Below are 17,235 nucleotides of genomic sequence, written 5' to 3'. Positions count from 1 at the left end.
GTCTAAAGACTGCAACAGTGTACCCACATACATAAAATAAATAAAAGTTAATTAAATTAGGAAGAAATAAAACTATTTCTGTGTCTGAGACATTCTGAAAATTGATAACGGAAGCCAGGAAGAACAGGTCCATTCCCATCAATCTGGGGATGTTTTCTCCACTACCTTTTACCAGAATATGTACTAGTTTTATTTGCATTCCTGTGACAACATGGACATACAGATGCACATACCTGCAGGCATGAGCGCACACAGACACACATGAAACACGCAAAGGAATAATTTGTTTCAGCTCACAGTTTCAGAGCGCTCAGTGTATCACGGAGGGGCAGGTGAGAGGGAGCAGTCTATAAACACAGCAGACAAGAAGCAGAGAGATGAAAGGCTAGCACTGGGCTGGGTCATCCAACCCCTCCCCATTTATTCTATCTAGGTCTCCAAACTGTGGGATGGTGGGTCTCCCAGAATTGGCTACTTCTCTCTGAAAACCACGTCACGGGCGTACTCAGAAGTGTGCCTTAACCAATCTCCTAGGTGACTCAACTTCACAATCAAAATCAACCATCACAGAAGCTAACAGGGTGAAGGAAGTCAGTAGAGAATCCCGTGTGCTTTCCCCTGATTTCAGAACGGTGAAGTGAAAATGTAAGGTACCCGTTAAGACATGATGGGTGTCAGCGTACCAGTTACTTATTTGATTTACTTAAATATTCTTCAGCAGGAATTATAGGCCTGCAGCTATTCTTGGCACTTGAAGTTTGGCAGGGAGAGAGTAACAGACAAAACATCTGCCTTCGTGGAGTTTATATTGCAGTGGAATTACAGTCCAACATTATATTTAATATTTGGTGAGTAAACACTGAAAATGAGCACTCAGAAAATTGTGCCATCTATTAGGAAGTACTAGGGACTTTGAAAAGCGACAGTAAGAGTAAGGGCACACGGGAGGGACTCCCCCAGTTTACTACAGTCCAGCAGGCATGGCTGGAGAAGAGAGGCCTGGAGGAGCCAAGCAGGGGTGATCTCAGTTAGGGATAATGTGTAGAGGCTATGGCTGCTGGAAATCAATCTTTCTTCAAGAGCAGGGCTGGTCATGGTCCAGTTATCCTTCCGTATCCATAGGAATTTGACTCTGAGAACACCAAACATGGTGCCCAAGTCCCTTTTTGATGTAATGCTTTCAGATCATCCACATACATCCTCCCATAGACCCCAAATCCTCTCTATAGACTCCTTACATGGGAATGCAGAGCAAGTGCCACGTAAATGGTTATTTTAGCGCATTGTTCAAAAAAAGACGAGGAGATATATCTTTCTATATCCTGTCCAGATGCAAGTTTTCCCCAAATATTTTCAATTTGCAGTCAGTCGATTTCTGGTCCTGTGCATACAGTGTCCCAACTGTATATACCTCACAGGACTTTGTGAGATTACATAAGGCTGTAAAGCCTGCGACACAGTGCTGGGGGACATTTGTTGAAACTACCACAGGTTAACATGTCTCTTGATCTAAGACTACGTCATTCATTCACTTCCTCTCCAGGACACTGCTCACTGGAATGGATGGGACATGCTGAGGCGAGCTGTCCAGACCAGGAGGATGCTATGAGAAGTCGAAGCCAAACTTGACCTCTTTCGCTAACCTTGACAACTTATGAACTCACTCTGTGCCTCAATGTCCTCATCTCTAAGTGGGAAAACATACCTATCCCTAGGGTTTCTGGGAGTTTAAATGAGATCACGGTGGTGGTCAATTTAGCACATGTTCAATGAATGTTTCTTGCTAACGCCATCATTGTTCTGTTTTCCCAAGGACTTGCCTGTAATACAGAGTTATAAGCCTATTGGTCTACGGCTCACTACAGAGGATACTCAGACCCAGATGCCAAGAAAACAGTAGCTTGAGCACATCAGTCAGACCCTCCTCTGCACGGGGCTCTGTGTTACTTACAGAGAAGACAGAGTATCACTAAGGTCCTACATGACCTGGGATCTCATTACTGTTATGCATTCCCTTTGCTGTTATGATTTGGACTTGCATCTGGCCCTTGAGCCTCTGTGCCAGCTCCATGATCTTTTAAAAAATCCCATCTCTTCAGCCCAGCGTGGTGGCACACGCCTTTAATCCCAGTGCTTGGGAGGCAGTGGCAAGTGGATCTCCGTGAGATTGAGGCCAGCCTGGTCTACAAAGCAAATTCCTCCGCTGTTATGCAGAAAAACCCTGTCTTAAAAACAAACAAACTAACAAGACATCCCCAATAAAACAAAAACAAAACAAAAATAAGAGATAAAAAAAAAAAAAAGAAAAAGAAAAGCCCATCTCTTCAAAATCTTTGGACTATTCATCTCTGCCCCAGGACCTTTGTTCAAAACCATTTTGACAGGGAATCTTCCTCTGCCACTAATATCTAAAATATCCAGTTTCACCCTCCTTCATGACCATCATCTGATGTATTGTGTTTACTTTGACTTGTTTGCCCATTAGAATGGAAGCTGCACCATGGAATCTCCAGGTCCAGGCATCAGACATGTGTTAGGTACCCAGGAAATGGTTTTTCAAATATGTAAAAATCTTCTCTCAAATGTATTCCCACCTACAAGGGTTCTCACAACTGTTCTGGACTGGCTTGTGGAATGTGAGAACTGCATGATCTTTAGCTAACAGAGGACACAGAGAATCTAAGGCGTGCTGAAAAGTAAAACCCCTGATCTGGCACTCCTGGGATGGCTCAGTGGGCAAAGAAACGTACCATCAAGCCTGGCGACCTGAGTTCAATCCCAGGAATACACATGATGGAGAGATGGAAGTTGTCTTCTGGCATCCACCATATCCACACATCATGGCATGCATGAGTACATACACACACACTACACACCACACATCACACAATACACACTCATATACATACCACATACTCATAACCCCCATACCTCCCCACACACCATATACACCACACATATACACACATTCATCTAGATAGATAGATAGATAGGCAGGCAGGCAGACAGACAGACACAACAAAATACACATCTGCTATCTATACAAGGGCTCAGACTTCTGGATTTCAGCTGTCTCTGGCTTTCCACTACTTCCTCTTTCAGCCTTACTCTATCCAAATAGTAAATGGTTCATTCAATACTGCAGTCTCTGGGTCCGGATGGGAGAACTTTGAGGGGTTAGCTGGGTGGATGGACTTCCAGAGCCTTTTTTGTCCCTTCCTCTTTCCCCAAACCCCCATCACAAAGATGTTCTTCATCACCAGTATCTAGTTACCTAGCGATTTTAAAAGAATGCCCTGGGCAGCAGATGCTCTGGGCACTGCCTACTCTGGGATTCCTATAGGACCTTAAATACAAACTGTCTCCTTTATAATGTCAAAGAGGCCGCTTGAGGCTCATTGTGCCCTGTGTGTAAGAGGAGGAGGAGAGGGATTGTTATAGCTTCTTGAAACTCACCTGAGACATGTGAACTACCTCGAACCAGCGCAGGATGCCAGGCAGCTTGTACGCGGTCAGGAAGGAGGTCCTTTCAACCCACATGGACTGGTGGAGGAAGAGCAAAGGGCTTCTGAAATCCACTACACCTAGCCCTGGTGGCCTCCCATGCACCCCAGGAGAAAAAATACTGCTGTTTCCAGATACACAGTGACACTTTCCCCTGCAGAACTCTTAACAGTTGGTTTAATTTCTCCCTGGACTTGGGCTGAGTGACTTCTACCTGGCTTTATACACAGACTGAATTCTTAGTCAATTTTGAAAGTGTCTGTGTACTCTAGGAGAAGAGTCCACGGTGTTCATTAGATTTCCCACACAGGATGGCAACCCCTAAAAATATTAAGGATCACAAGCTGAGAGATGAGGGGAGCTTGGAGTCACCTCTTCATTCCAGACAGCCTTGAGGAGAGGTGACAAGTCCAAGCTAGGAAATATGCGGACAGGCCATTGGCACTTAGACAATGACAGCATTTACTCAGTAAATGCTGAGGTTCTACAATGAATGTGCTGGAGAGCCGCTTCAGCCACGCTTAGCCTCCTGGAAACGTACAAATGCCCTTGGCTGTCAAGGTCATCTAACAGGGAGCCCTCTCAAATCTTACAAACCTCGAAAATAAGAAGACCCAGTAGACATGTCACCCTACATGTGATGCCCATGTAGTGTTTGTTCCCTGGCTCTGGATCAAGCTGCCCACCACCTGTGGTTGGCAGAGCTGTGTTCTGCCTGCTGAATATACCCAAGGAGGGGTTATACTCACAGCAAACTCGTTTTCTGGGTCTACTGTGCCCCTGCGCACAGGCCTGGAGTAGTGGAACTTTTGCACATAATTGGACTTGTAAAAGCTGAAAGAGAAAGGAGTGGATGTTTCTGGGAGGCATGCCACCTAGCTGCTGAAACCTTAAGCATTAAAACTGGTAGGGCCCTGATGGTGGCGTTTCAAGGTCCACGATGGGGCTCCATAGAAAGTGATGTTCACAGGGTTGCAGGGTGATTTAGAAGCCACCCTGGGCATTTGCAGTTCTGGCATTAATATACCAGCAGTGGCCTGTGTCATTGTTTTCTGTAGTTCATTGAAGGGTTTAGAATACCTAAGCACCAAGCCAAGCATCCCCAGAATGTCCTTCTAGGATTGCTTTAGGGTTTTCAGACATGCCCCCCCCACACACACACTTTTTTCTCAATATGCAGAGGAGGATCAATTGTCACTGACAACGGGATGTGATTCAAGCTATAGAGGTGGCCCTGTCCCTAGGTGGCTGATCAAGATGGAGAGGGAGGCTGTCATCTACTCTGCATTACACCTGTTTGTGGTGATGTTGGCGTGAGGCTCCTGGAGAGGTTGTGTCTTTCTAGGGAGCTCCTGTCATTGGTCTACCCAGAGGGAAGAACCTGTAGGGAGTGGGTACAGCCAAGGACCCCACAAACGCCCACCTCATGGCCTGCTCATTGACTGTACAGTTGATGTGAAGCAATGGGTGTCTGCCTACCTGCTGCTAACTTTAACCGTATTACTGTCAGAGTGTATCCGTCATTAACACACACCCTCACCAAAGGCAGAAAGTATGTTCCTTTGGGAGAATGTGCCCAGCATGCCCAGGGCCACTTTGTTCCTTCCACTACTCTGTAACCTGCCAATCCATACTACTTAATCCCTTGGGTCCATTCTAGGATCAGGCTTCCACATCAGTTCAGCTTGGTGACTACTGAGGACTTACTGTACACAGAGCTAGACACACACACACACACCCAACCTGTCCCTCCCATTCATCCCTGGCTTTAGCCTTATTACAGACATAGCCCAGGTAACCGGGGGCGATCCTTTTACCAAAAGGCAAAGCGAAGATAGACTGTCAGAGGAGGAAGGCACTGGGGCCTGTCCTGCCACCAACTCGGGACACCTCTTGGGTCCTTCTTCCCACAGTGGGCTGTGGTTCTTACTTTATGATCTGGTCAGGCACTGGTTTGTTCTTGAACCTGGGGTGTTCATCCAGGACAGGCTGCACGGTGAAACACTGGATGTCTAAGTCATCCAAGTTAAGGATTTGAAACATGTTTGTTGGCCACAGAAGAATTCCAAATGTAACAGAAGCCCGCTGAGAGCTCCTAGGTCAGTCCTTCTGGGCCATGCGTTAATCAAGCCACTGGCTTCCTACAAGGTCCTAATGACCAGTGAGCATTTAACAGGCTTTATCAGAGCTGACTATCACCTTGCAGCACTATTCCAGGGCTCTGCTCATCTAGCTAACAGAGTTGCTTGGCAGTTCTTAATCGTGGGTATCACTGCTAGACTGTCATTAACAATAATGCCCTCTAATGAATAGATGGCTATCAATTACAGAGCACAGCTTCCCTTGGTATCACTTAATCTCTCTAATTCCACTAGACGCCATAGTTAACCTCAATTGCTCCTGCTGGCTCAGAGAAGCCAGGACACTTGTTGGAGTGCATACAACTTGTATGAAAGGAGCAGGAGTTTAAATTTAGGGTTCTTAACTCTGCTCTTAAATTCTTTAGATATAGTTGTAGATCGATGTTAAGATGATATATGACTGGACAGTGGAGAGGTAGGCGGGGAAAGGGTAGGAAAACAGAAGAGGAACTGAGATTGGAGGAGATCAAGATGAAGCCACAGAAAGCAGACCTGGATCCCGGTGGCTGTAATTGGCGTTAGGCAGAATTGAATATTTTAAAGAGATTTATAGGTCTTCTGTCTCATATAGAAGGGCAGTTTGTTCATTTGATGTAATCTTATTGTGTAGAGGGCTTGTGGATTGAGAGTTTGGTATATAAACCTGTATGAAAAGCTATCGCGCCTTAAGAGTCATGTTTGTGCCGGGCGGTGGGGTAAATAAACACACCGGGGTGGAGTGAACCACCAGGGAAGGGAATCTCATGAACTGAGTGACAGAGTCCACGCGCACAGCTCCAAACTAGAGCGGCATATACGGAGTGGGATCGCGAGGGCCAAAAAAGAGATAAGCCTTCATTTTTAATAATTACTGCAACATAAAGTCTTCTTTTTATATCCAGCATTGGGGTCCTGGGAAACAGTGACACAGAATGTCATGGGGGCAGGGCATTAATGCTAGAATTCAAGCCCCCTGGATAGTGTGTGCTCATGAGGACGGAAGACCAGTCTATCTTCTAAATCATCTTGCAAACAAACAAACAAACAAAAAACGTTCATCTGAGACCTTATTATACATGGCAGATCTCCAACCCTCCTCCGTACTTCTGAGTGAGGCTTTGCATTTTCAAAGATCCCGAGATAATATCCACGCATGATAAAGTCTGAGAGGATCTAGAACATGCAAACATGTCCTTTCGTCCTCCAGCTCTTGACAGCCCCAAAGTGGTGACCTATAACAGAAAGTAAGGAACAGCTGGAAGGAGAGTTCTGTGATTGATTAGTGATGTCTGCCCACCTTGCACAGGATGAAGGCTGGCAAGGCATATTGGCTGGGTCTTTGCCTTTCCTATTCTAGTCCCATCATTCCTCTTATTAAGCTGGTCATATCAAACTAAGTGGTAAATGTTGATGGTCACATGTTCATTGACTCCTGCTCTCCTTCCCCTCTTTTCCATTTCTCCTCCCCTCATCCATTTCTCCTTCTCCTCTCTCTTCAGGCATTCACGTGATTTTCTCCCTTATATCCTATCCAAAGACCACCACAACCTCAAAAGTTGTCTTCATCAGTGGCTCCTACCACGTTCACTGCATGCCTCCCCTTGATGAGTTTCCTCTGTGCTAGCACACTGGGGGATGACAGTTTTCACCCTGAAGGGTACTTCCATGTAGACGAAGGATCCCCTCAGAGAGCAAACAACCCACTGGACCGGTCTCATTGGGAACATAGCTGCAAACCTCAGGAAGGCCCTAAAATTTCAATTAGGCAGCCTGAGCTGAGAGAGCATTCCTTCAGGGGTGAGCATCTTATCTGGGAACAGGGCCTGGCAGACGGTCGTGGGCTCTGACCCATTTCCCGGACCGTTTCTGTGACGAGCACAAGTTAAGCACAGATGGCCTATTTTCAAATAGCTGTGACATTCGAGAATGATACGTGGTTCAGTATGTCAGTGCCTATACATAAAACTTTGTGGGAACACGGCCTTGCTGGCTAGATGCCTATGATGATCAGTAACTGCTAACACACTGGTACAGCAGCTAAGGAGCTGTGCCTGGGGGGTGGGGTGGGCACAAAGTTCTCAAGACTAACCTTTACAGAAAGGTTTGCCAACAGAATTCTAGGCTGTGTATATTGATCTGAGCTGTAGGCACTCATCCAGGAGGAAATGCCAAACCTATGACGTTAGTGCACTTCAGCTGCTTAGCTAGATTCTCCATGCCTGGTGCATGGGTTGGCAGTAGCATATTTCTGCTAGACCTTGGATCTAAGCGTCTTCTGCTATCTGGACGCCTTAGAGAAGATGTGAGGACCATCACGTTCCCAAACCGCCTGTTGACTTCTTGACCGCAGAAGGTATGGGGTCAACGTTCAGTTCAAGTATGTGGCAAGCAGCAGGCCTGAGTTGGAATCCTCACGCCATTGGGTTTGCACCAGCTCTCTGTGCAAGCCCTTTGCTTTCTGCACCCCAGTGTCCTGAGTAAGTCAAATGTACAATAGGCCCATCTCAGAGGCTTACAGTGTGGCAGAGGGAGGAAAAGATGCTGACATATGACATTTATAGAAAACAGTCAATAGCATTCTGATCCCAATCCTTAAAAAACAGAAGATGCTGTAAGAAAGGATAGATTTAAGACAGACAGAAGTTAGCATTGAAAACTCCCAGTGTCGTTTCTAATTACCTTCTCAGCCACAGGCAAATTGCTTCATTTCTGCCTCATGTATTCCCCTCAGTGAAATATGGAAAAAAATTTCACCATTCTAGAACATTCTATGGGCTTTGGGGGAAATAATGTTTGCACTTGGTCTCCTGAAGAGACTTAGGGAATGCCAGCACTTTCTCTCTGGTTTGCCAGCTTGTTCCTGGCATTGAACCAGACCACGGGGTCCTAAATATAATGGCATAGCTGGGCTCCCTCTTCCATATCACACCAAAAGGCCATACAGCGATTCGGTACCTGGGTTCCACTATCTGAGCCTTAGTAATAATCCAGGACTCATAGGAAACCAAACTGGCCTTTGATGCCAGCCAACGGCCACTAGTTGCACGTTCTCCTGAAAAAGGCTGTGGAGGGCAGGCAGGAAGGGCAAGCGGGCATAATGAAAAGGTCACAGATGAATATTTATCACCCAAGGGGGAAATATTTGGATTAAGGTTTCCAGCAGAACAGCCATGTAGCCTGACACCCCACTTTAAAAGCTATGACTTTATCTGTGCTAAAGGGCATGGTGCCGGGTCCCCAGCTGAGGTAACGGGCTTCCAGGCTCCACAGCCAGCCTCGACCTGCTCCTGCCTCCATGATCTCACCTCCCGCTATGGCTGAACATGATACATGAGGACACCAGCCTCGTTCCACGGCTCCTGTGCTGGGCGCACATCCAGCCCCAGCTCCTGTCTCTGAATGCTGCCCTATGCATCCCCAATAAAGACGGAAGAGTGCAAACCAGTGGGATCCAGGAGCTGAGGGAACAGCGTTCATTCTAACAGAGGGGACAGGAGTGAGGAAGGCCAAGCGGGCCTTAAATGAAGTGGCAGAGAGACCTAGGAGCTGGGATTCAGACTGCTGCTCAGAATGGAGTTAGCTTTATCCTTCTGGGGATGTGAAGTCCTCTCTGTCCTTGACAAAGGCACACACACACACACACACACACACACACACACAGCACTGCTCTCCCTGTCCTCCCCACTCCCACCCCCCAGTCTGGGCCATCTCCCCTACTAACACTAAGTTTTAGCTACTTAATGCAAATTTTATAGTCAAGAAACAGTTTCTCTTGGTCTCAGCACCCTGCGTGCCTTCCTCTTGGCATGGGTCAGGCTTGTATATTACTTATATAGTATAACACACACACATATATACATTTAAATATATATTAAAATATTAAATATATTTATAGTATTAAATATATATACTATATATGCCACTATATATTAAATATATAGTATACATACTATATATTAAATATATACTACTATATATATTAAATATATAGTATACATACTATATATTAAACATATACTACTATATATATTAAATATATAGTATACATACTATATATTAAATATATACTACTATATATTAAATATATAGTAGTGTCACTAGCTGTCCATATGTCTTATAGCATTCTAGCAACTCTACCTACGGGAAGGCAGACCACTTTGGATGTAAAACCTTGTACAAAGCCAGATGCAGAGCCAGGCACCTGCGGGAGTATTCATCATAAGAAAAAAAAGGAATGGGGGAAGGGCTATGTTCACCCGTGAGATGCCCCCACACGGCCGCCATGAGCACCAGGCTGCCACATACACCAGGTGTGCCTTATATCTACGTGTATTTCCATATACGTTAAGCAGCCTCAAAATGACTGACAATGCTTAAGAGGGGAATAATATATAGTTAGTATATATCATTGGATATAGATGATATAGATATAGATATATAGATATAGATGATTAGATATAGATATAGATTATTAGATATAGATATATAGATATAGAAATAGATGATTAGATATAGATATAGATGATTAGATATAGATATAGATGATTAGATATAGATGATATAGATATAGATATAGATATAGATGACGTAGATATATAGAATGATATATAGTTGCCACAGTGTATATGGTATAATGACCTCACTTCCCCCCTCCGAACATTACAGTCTACAGTTCGTTGACTCCATAGATGTGGGCCCACAGTTAGAAGAGCATTATAACAGAGATGACATTCCTTGGGACTCTCATGGAGGCTCTGGTGTCAGCTCTGGGCTCTGAAATGGCACTCATTAAAAGCCCCGGCCAGTCTTCTGGCTGAGACATGCTCCAAGGATACACTGGCCCGGGGCATTCTTCACATCATCTCCTGGGGCGGAGGTTGTATTCATCTTCTCTGCGTTGGGGAACTGGCTCAGAAGCTGCATCTGAAAGTCCTCTCTTCGCTCATACTCCTTCCCTCGGTAGATGAACACTTTGTTCTGTGGAGAAAGGACAGCTGTCAGAGACGCCAGGGCCTGGGTGTGCAGGACAGTAACTCAAACAGAGATGAAAGGTGTTCAAAATGAATCTGGGGCTGGTGGAAAGGGGTGGCTTTGGGTATGTCTCTCCTCTCAGCTTCTCATCAGCTGAAGTAGGGGCTGGAACACCACTGCTTTAACCGGCCCAGTTCTGAGGGGCAGGGAGACCAGGGATGCTGACAAACAGGGAAACTACAAACAGCTTCCAGGATAATTCTCATGTCACGCCCACTTTGTTTACATGCGTGGAAAGTTGCCCTTCAACGAGGCCTTGAAGCCTGGAGCTGTATACTAAAATGGACCAATATCCAGGCCCTTCCTTACCTGGCTCCTGGCCCTGAGCCTTTGCAGGCATTTTCTTTACCTTTTTTTTTTTTTTTTTTTTTTTTTTTTTTTTTTTTTTTTTTTTTGACCCCATGAGCTTCCTCTAGGGCATAAGTTATGGGGTGATCTGAACTACCTGGGGACGCTGACAATTCCTGGAACTATTTTTCGTAGCTAACAGTGATGATGCCCCTGGCAATAAAGGAAGAGGCCAGGGATGCTGCCAAGAAAAGCATTACAAGGCCCCACACATCTAGGTAACAAAAGTAGGAAACTCTGTTCCAGACCACGGCTGTGCTAGCTTCTTTGAGTCTAATGGCAGCTAAGTTCTTCGGTCCAAACCTATTCCTGTAACTTACCTGTGTGTGCAGCCCTAACCCAGGAACATTCCTAACAAGTAGTCAGGAGAGCCTGATAAGCAAACAGGCTGGAGCAGCTTCTACTGCTCCATTCAGGATCCTCTGTCCACACCTCCCCCACGGCTGTTCACCTAGTCTCTCCCATAAGTCCATCATGGCTTCCATGTGACTGGCAACAGTGAGAGACTTAGTAGACTACACTGTAAGCCAAGGTCATCTCGGGGGTCAGATCTGTCCTGTACTTGGCATCTTCCTGACTCACAAACTGGAGGCAATCCTGTGTACGGCTACATGCTAAGGGCAGCCACCAAGATACTGATTAGAAAGGCTGCTGCAGGCACCCTGTGTATCCCAAAACTTCATCTGGGGCCACAGGATCAAAATTATTCCCATAATGATACTAAGGATGTCATCTGCCCTTCTTGTTCACTGTTTGATTCTGCACATAGCTTTCCTCGGGTGCAGGTACCACGTGACGATGACAGATCAACACCGTCATAGACACAGAGCCTTTTGCCCTCAGATGGGGCTTCAGAGGGATTTGCAGAAAGGCAAGTGAAGTTTACTCTTCTTGCTCTTTTTGTTTATTTGCTTGAGATGGAGTCTCTCTACATAGCTTTCCCAGAACAGCCTGGACTTTTTTACGTAGACCAGGCTGCTCTCTCCTGCTTCTGTCCTAAATGTTCCTCACTGATGTTTTTAAGTTGGAAAAAAAATGCAGCTACTGCTTATAATTTATGTTAACAAGAGACCTGGCACATGGGCTCCTTGTTATTTTTAAGTTAAGTTGCCAAACATGTGAGGTTTTTCTCAGTTGTTTTTTGTTCTGCATATGGTACACATTTGTAGAGATAGTCAACAAACCAAGGGACGCCCCGTGACTTTAATAAACAACAAAAGAGCAAAGGGAGCCTGTGAATGAACGGGATGAGAACAATTACTTTGCAATTCTTTGGTAGCAGAGCTTACATAGTCTTTCTTTGAACGTCTCATTCCTGCAATGGGGTCCTAACTACTCCCCCCTGCAGCTCAGATTGTGGCATGATCACTCCCATTGGTGGTTAGGCAGAAGTGACTTAAAACTCTACTGGGCACAGTGATAGCCCTCGGACAGCAAAGCTCTGCTCCTGAGAGTCAAGCTTCCTAGATCAAGCAGATCTTCAAAGAACAGAGGACCAGCTATGATCCTGAGGTGACCAGAGCCTAGTCTGTGTCCCAGGCAAACCCACCCGCAGAAAGGACGGGAATCCCTGCCCGTAGTAACCAACAGCAAAGTAGTCTGGCTTGGGTCTGAGGATTTTCATGATGTTTTCATAGAACTTGGCCTGCTGGGTCTGGAAAAAGAAAAGAGAAAAGAAAACATGACTTGTATCAAGACAACACAGTTGTGTGTCCGAGGCATATTCAACTGAAAGAATCCACAGTGACATTATCCTCACTGTAGAACCAAGTGCAGATGATGGTGTACCTCTGCCTGTGTTACAGTGGACAGAGCCACGCTAGGCGACCCTTTTCACACTCGTGCTGTTCTTGTGAGTCTTTCCAATGCTTGAAGTGAGAACCTGGCAGCTGGTCCATGTGGAACTGACCCCAGTGAGCTCCAGTTGGGGACCCTGCTGTCCCCACTGTACTCTGTTCTCTGTGGCAGTGATGGGCATTTCTGAGATTATATGGATAACCCAGTGCCTTCAGATAGAGACATTTTCCTGTGTGTGCACATGCACCTAACATATTTTGTGACTCCAAGAGGTGTGTGCTCTTCAAAAGTCCTTATCTCTGAAAACAGTGTGCAGCTTACACACTTTACAACAAACACCCTGCAATCATAGCTATTGGTCCTAAAGAGATCTTGACATGGCACAGTGTATGAAGAGATGTGTCACAAGGATCACTTGATGTGGCATGAAACATACATGGGGATCTAGGCAGGTGCCTGGATAGGGTGTGCTTCATTCAGGGATGTGAATATGTGTTAGCAGTATGTGGGATACCCAAGCATGTGTCTGCACATAAACTCACACATTTGGAAGACTGCACACCTTTGTGTGTGCAAACATGTATGTGTTCAGGGGCTATTGTCTATGAGCACCTGCTGGTACAGACGCATGCTTGTATTTGAGTCTTATAGTACATAAGGCTAAGAGTTTGGCAGACTTTCACATGATTACCACTCTAGCCCTACATCCCCTGCCCGAGCTGTTGGTCCCTTCAAAATCCTGAATCTTATTTTACCAGTTTCCTGGAAATGTCTACATTGGCCTTTATGGGCCGAGAATAAGGATTGGGAACCTGACACTTGGGCAACCATGGGTGGTGGTGAGGGACAAAGGAGCAGCCAAAATGTAGAGCTTTATTTTCCCTGCTGAGCCCAGTTCCCTGCTAATCCCTGACAGTGCAGGCAGGAAGGCTGGTCCCTTTCCTTCCGATTCACCCCACTGCAGTCCTGAGCATCAGCATGCTAATGGGAACAGCCAGATGGGAAGCGTGTTAATGTGATTTATCTGTTCGTCGAAAAGCACAAAGTTGTACTTTTATTTAATTGGTTTGGTGATTTGTGAAACCTTTACTGCAAATGCAACAGAGCATTTACTGGGAGTGCAGCAGCTGCTGCCCCATCTAACTATGGAAGGGTGATGCTCACCACGACCTCATCAGTCCCTTCTGTCTCCCTAACCGACCGGCTGCACGTTTCCCTGTCTCTGAGCTGATCGCGCACTGTGCGTGGCGTGCGTGGCGTGCGTGGCGTGCGTGGCGTGCGTGATGTGCGTGTTATGCGTGGCGTGCCTGGTATGCGTGGCGTGCGTGGTGTGCGTAGTGTGCGTGGTATGCGTGGCGTGTGTGGCGTGCGTGGTGTGCGTGGCGTGCGTGGTGTGCGTGGCGTGCGTGGTTTTCTGGGGAAGCCTTACCAGGTTCTGGCTGAGCAGCTCGTAGTCGAAGATCTCCATCTCATACTGTTCCGCCAGTTCCTTACACAGGCTGATGGCCTCCTCCCACATCTACAGAATCATCATGGAGACAGTGGTTAGAGGTGGCTCAGCTTTTCAGAGCCTTTGCTGAAGAAGCGACTTGAGCCTTGCCATTGCCCGCTAGAGTTGCACCCAGACACCTGCTTACCCAGTCCTGGTGCTCACACAGAGTGAGCCTGTCACCTGGTAGTAGTTTAAACTCTCCCTGGCTTCCCATCCCGCCCCTTTAATGGATAGAGCATTTGTGGGAATGGAATTGGGTCCCAGTATTCATTCCGTGATCTTCTCTGCCAGTTCTTAATGGGGTGATGTGGTTATGGCAGTTAAGCATGGAGCAGCACTTAGGGGGTAAGAATGTGCTAGAGTATTAAGACATCATTAAAACTTTCAAAGTAGGTCTCTGTTTTGAAATATGGACCCCAGAGACAGGGGCTTCTTCTTTGCTGCTTTGATGACTTTAAGCCAACACCAAGATCGTCCCCCATCTTGGACCACAGAAGCATCCGTGAGCTCTGCAGCCAGGCGTGGGGAGAGGCAGGGCTGGCTGGAGCTTGACAGTCTCAGAGGATACCCATTCCCATTCCACGCTGGGTTTAAAACAGAAAATGAACCTAAATTGGAGAAGCCAGGGGAGGCGGGGGAGGCGAGAGTGGAGGCTGCCAAAATTCATAGTGAGCTTCTTAGCGAAAGTGCTCTCTGCATCCAAGCATAGAAATAAATAAAGCCAAGCATGGAGCAGAGGAGCCATGGCAGTAAACCCAAGACAGCTTAGTGAGCAGCATAAAAATGCTTTATGTGCCAGAAGGACCCCAGTCTGCCAGCTTCACCCTGAACAAGAAGGTTGGGTAATGAACCTGGCTGGGCCAGAGGGCTGTTGAACACAACAGGGTGTGTGTGTGGGGGTGTGTGTGTGTGTGTGTGTGTGTGTGTGTTTGCAAGTTTCTCATGAGTATAGGAACAGGAAGAAACAATGGGGTCTCCATAAGCTAAAAGATTTCTAAGAGGCTAAGCGGGAGCAGGGCAGTAGTCAGATACCCAGCATTTCCTCCAGTCCTCTGGGACCTCTGGCAGGCACTGATCTCAGGGGCTTTGCAGAGTGGTTATGGATTAAGTGACCAGGTTTTGGGGACAGTGCGTGGACATCCATCTATCTGTGCCATCAAAGATGGGAAAGAGACACTATTTTGCTCTCACGAACATCATGCGATCGGAGGTGTCTGGAACTGTTGGGTTTGGGGAGGCACTATATCAGGTTTAGACAAGGCTTTTGGAGTGACGGCCTGTGTGTGTCTTTAGGGAAGGAAGACTGAGGGGAGTTCAAGAATTTAGGTTTTATTCTAGAAGCTTCCATGACCATGGTTTTCAGGGTGACCTGCATCATCTGCTGCCTCTATACTCCCAGGTACCACCATGTGCCCCTGTCCCCAACCTCATTATTCTACAATACCAAAAGAAAACATGCAAAATATGACAGTAACTGGTGTCTCTGATTTAGCAACAGGACAGTAAGTGCTTTGAGCATGGGATGCTTGTGCCTTTCTCCTGTCTGCTCAGCACACAGTGGCTGAGTCAAATCCCAAGTTGGAGACAAACCTTATCCCTTTGTGGAACTCTTCCATTGAGACTGATGTAACCAGCAATAAACAAATGGAAAGCTCTTACTTGATGGCTAGTGGGGCGAGAGGTTCAAAGATGGCAGAGTCTCTGCTCTCAAGAGGCTTATAATCATAAATTCTAGGACAGTCTTTTTCAACTGCTGAGCCTTAGGAATTTATAAGCCCTCTGTAGACATTACCTCATGTCATCATTCTGGGGAAAGTAGGAAGAACAGACTAAGACAGAGACAATGAACTGCAGAGGCAGGACAAATCTAAACCAAGAATCCAGTGGTATCCTAATAGATGGAGAGAGGTCTTCCCAATCACAGGGAAGCAAGGCTATGTGTGAGCTAGAGGACTTATGGAGAGCCTCAGAGAGGAAGAGGCCTAGTTAGGCAGCAATGGTGGCCATTACAGTTTAACAAGATGGCATTGCTGCCTGCTGGCTACCGTGCTGACACTTATGACATTCCCCTCCTCCTGGATTTCATCTTACAACTAAGAAGCAGATACTGCTAGCATCTCACTATGTTCTAGCAGGAGAACTAAAATATCAGAAGAGGCAAACAAAACTGTTGAATAGATATGAGCTATGACATGCCCAGGCATGGAGGTACTGTGCTGTGTTGCCTACAGGGGCAGGTGGATCTTCATCCTGTCCCTCAAGATGAAGGCTGGAGCCACCTCAAGGTCTGTTGGAAGCTGAGGCTGGGTAGCAGCTGGTTTGCTTCAGTTCCTGGGCAGCCCTGCCAGCATCCTCACTGATGAGACCAATGGCTGCACAGTTTCATCCATGGATCTTCCCATTTACCCAACCCGTACCATCAGCTCCTGTGTGCAAGGTTCTGTTTTAGCCACCGGGCATCCACCAATGGATGAGACAAAAAGCTTTGCAGTTGAGGTTTTCCATAAGGAGGAGCCAGAAAGTGAGCAAACACATCCCACGCAAGGAAAGGATTATCAACAGTAGCATAGTGGCTCAGGGCAGGGGTGCAGACAGTAGTAGAGGAAGTTCTTGGGACATCTAAGGAAAACCCTCAAGAGTGAAAAGATCCAGCCTGCAGTGGACAGAGGTGGAGGGGATGCTCCAAGCTGGCTGAAGCAAACACGATGGTCCAGGAGTTAAAAAGAAGGACTAAGTACACAGCACAGGAGAGACCTGTCCCTCCCAATGGCTGAAGCCCACACAGAGAGGACGGCAGGTTCCAATTACCTTTCCTTTGTCAAAGTAGCCTATAATGGTCTCATAGAGGGTCTCCTTCAGCTGCCGATGGGTCTGAGGGTGCTGCTGGCCTGTCTGCATGACTTGTGATGCGCACTGCTCATCTGACCACTGCCGAGAGAAGAC

At 46.5% G+C, this 17,235-nt stretch overlaps 1 protein-coding gene across 1 annotated transcript in view; it reads right to left on the bottom strand.

The window, feature by feature from the left end:
- The window catches only part of DOCK2 (dedicator of cytokinesis 2), a 400,191-nt gene that overhangs the window by 17,948 nt on the left and 365,008 nt on the right, over positions 1-17,235 (bottom strand). The window contains exons 38-44 of the mRNA XM_080942111.1: positions 17,101-17,220; positions 14,230-14,319; positions 12,553-12,657; positions 10,460-10,601; positions 5,435-5,516; positions 4,254-4,338; positions 3,457-3,543 (exon numbers count right to left, since the gene is read on the bottom strand). Coding sequence (XP_080798237.1) covers positions 3,457-3,543; positions 4,254-4,338; positions 5,435-5,516; positions 10,460-10,601; positions 12,553-12,657; positions 14,230-14,319; positions 17,101-17,220 — 711 coding nt within the window. The remainder of the gene's footprint in view (positions 1-3,456; positions 3,544-4,253; positions 4,339-5,434; positions 5,517-10,459; positions 10,602-12,552; positions 12,658-14,229; positions 14,320-17,100; positions 17,221-17,235) is intronic.

This window comes from Micromys minutus (assembly GCF_963924665.1).
Source record: "Micromys minutus genome assembly, chromosome: 31".
Taxonomy (NCBI): Eukaryota; Metazoa; Chordata; class Mammalia; order Rodentia; family Muridae; genus Micromys; species Micromys minutus.
Note: the sequence above shows the minus strand (reverse complement) of the source record. Positions and strands in the feature narration are given on the sequence as shown.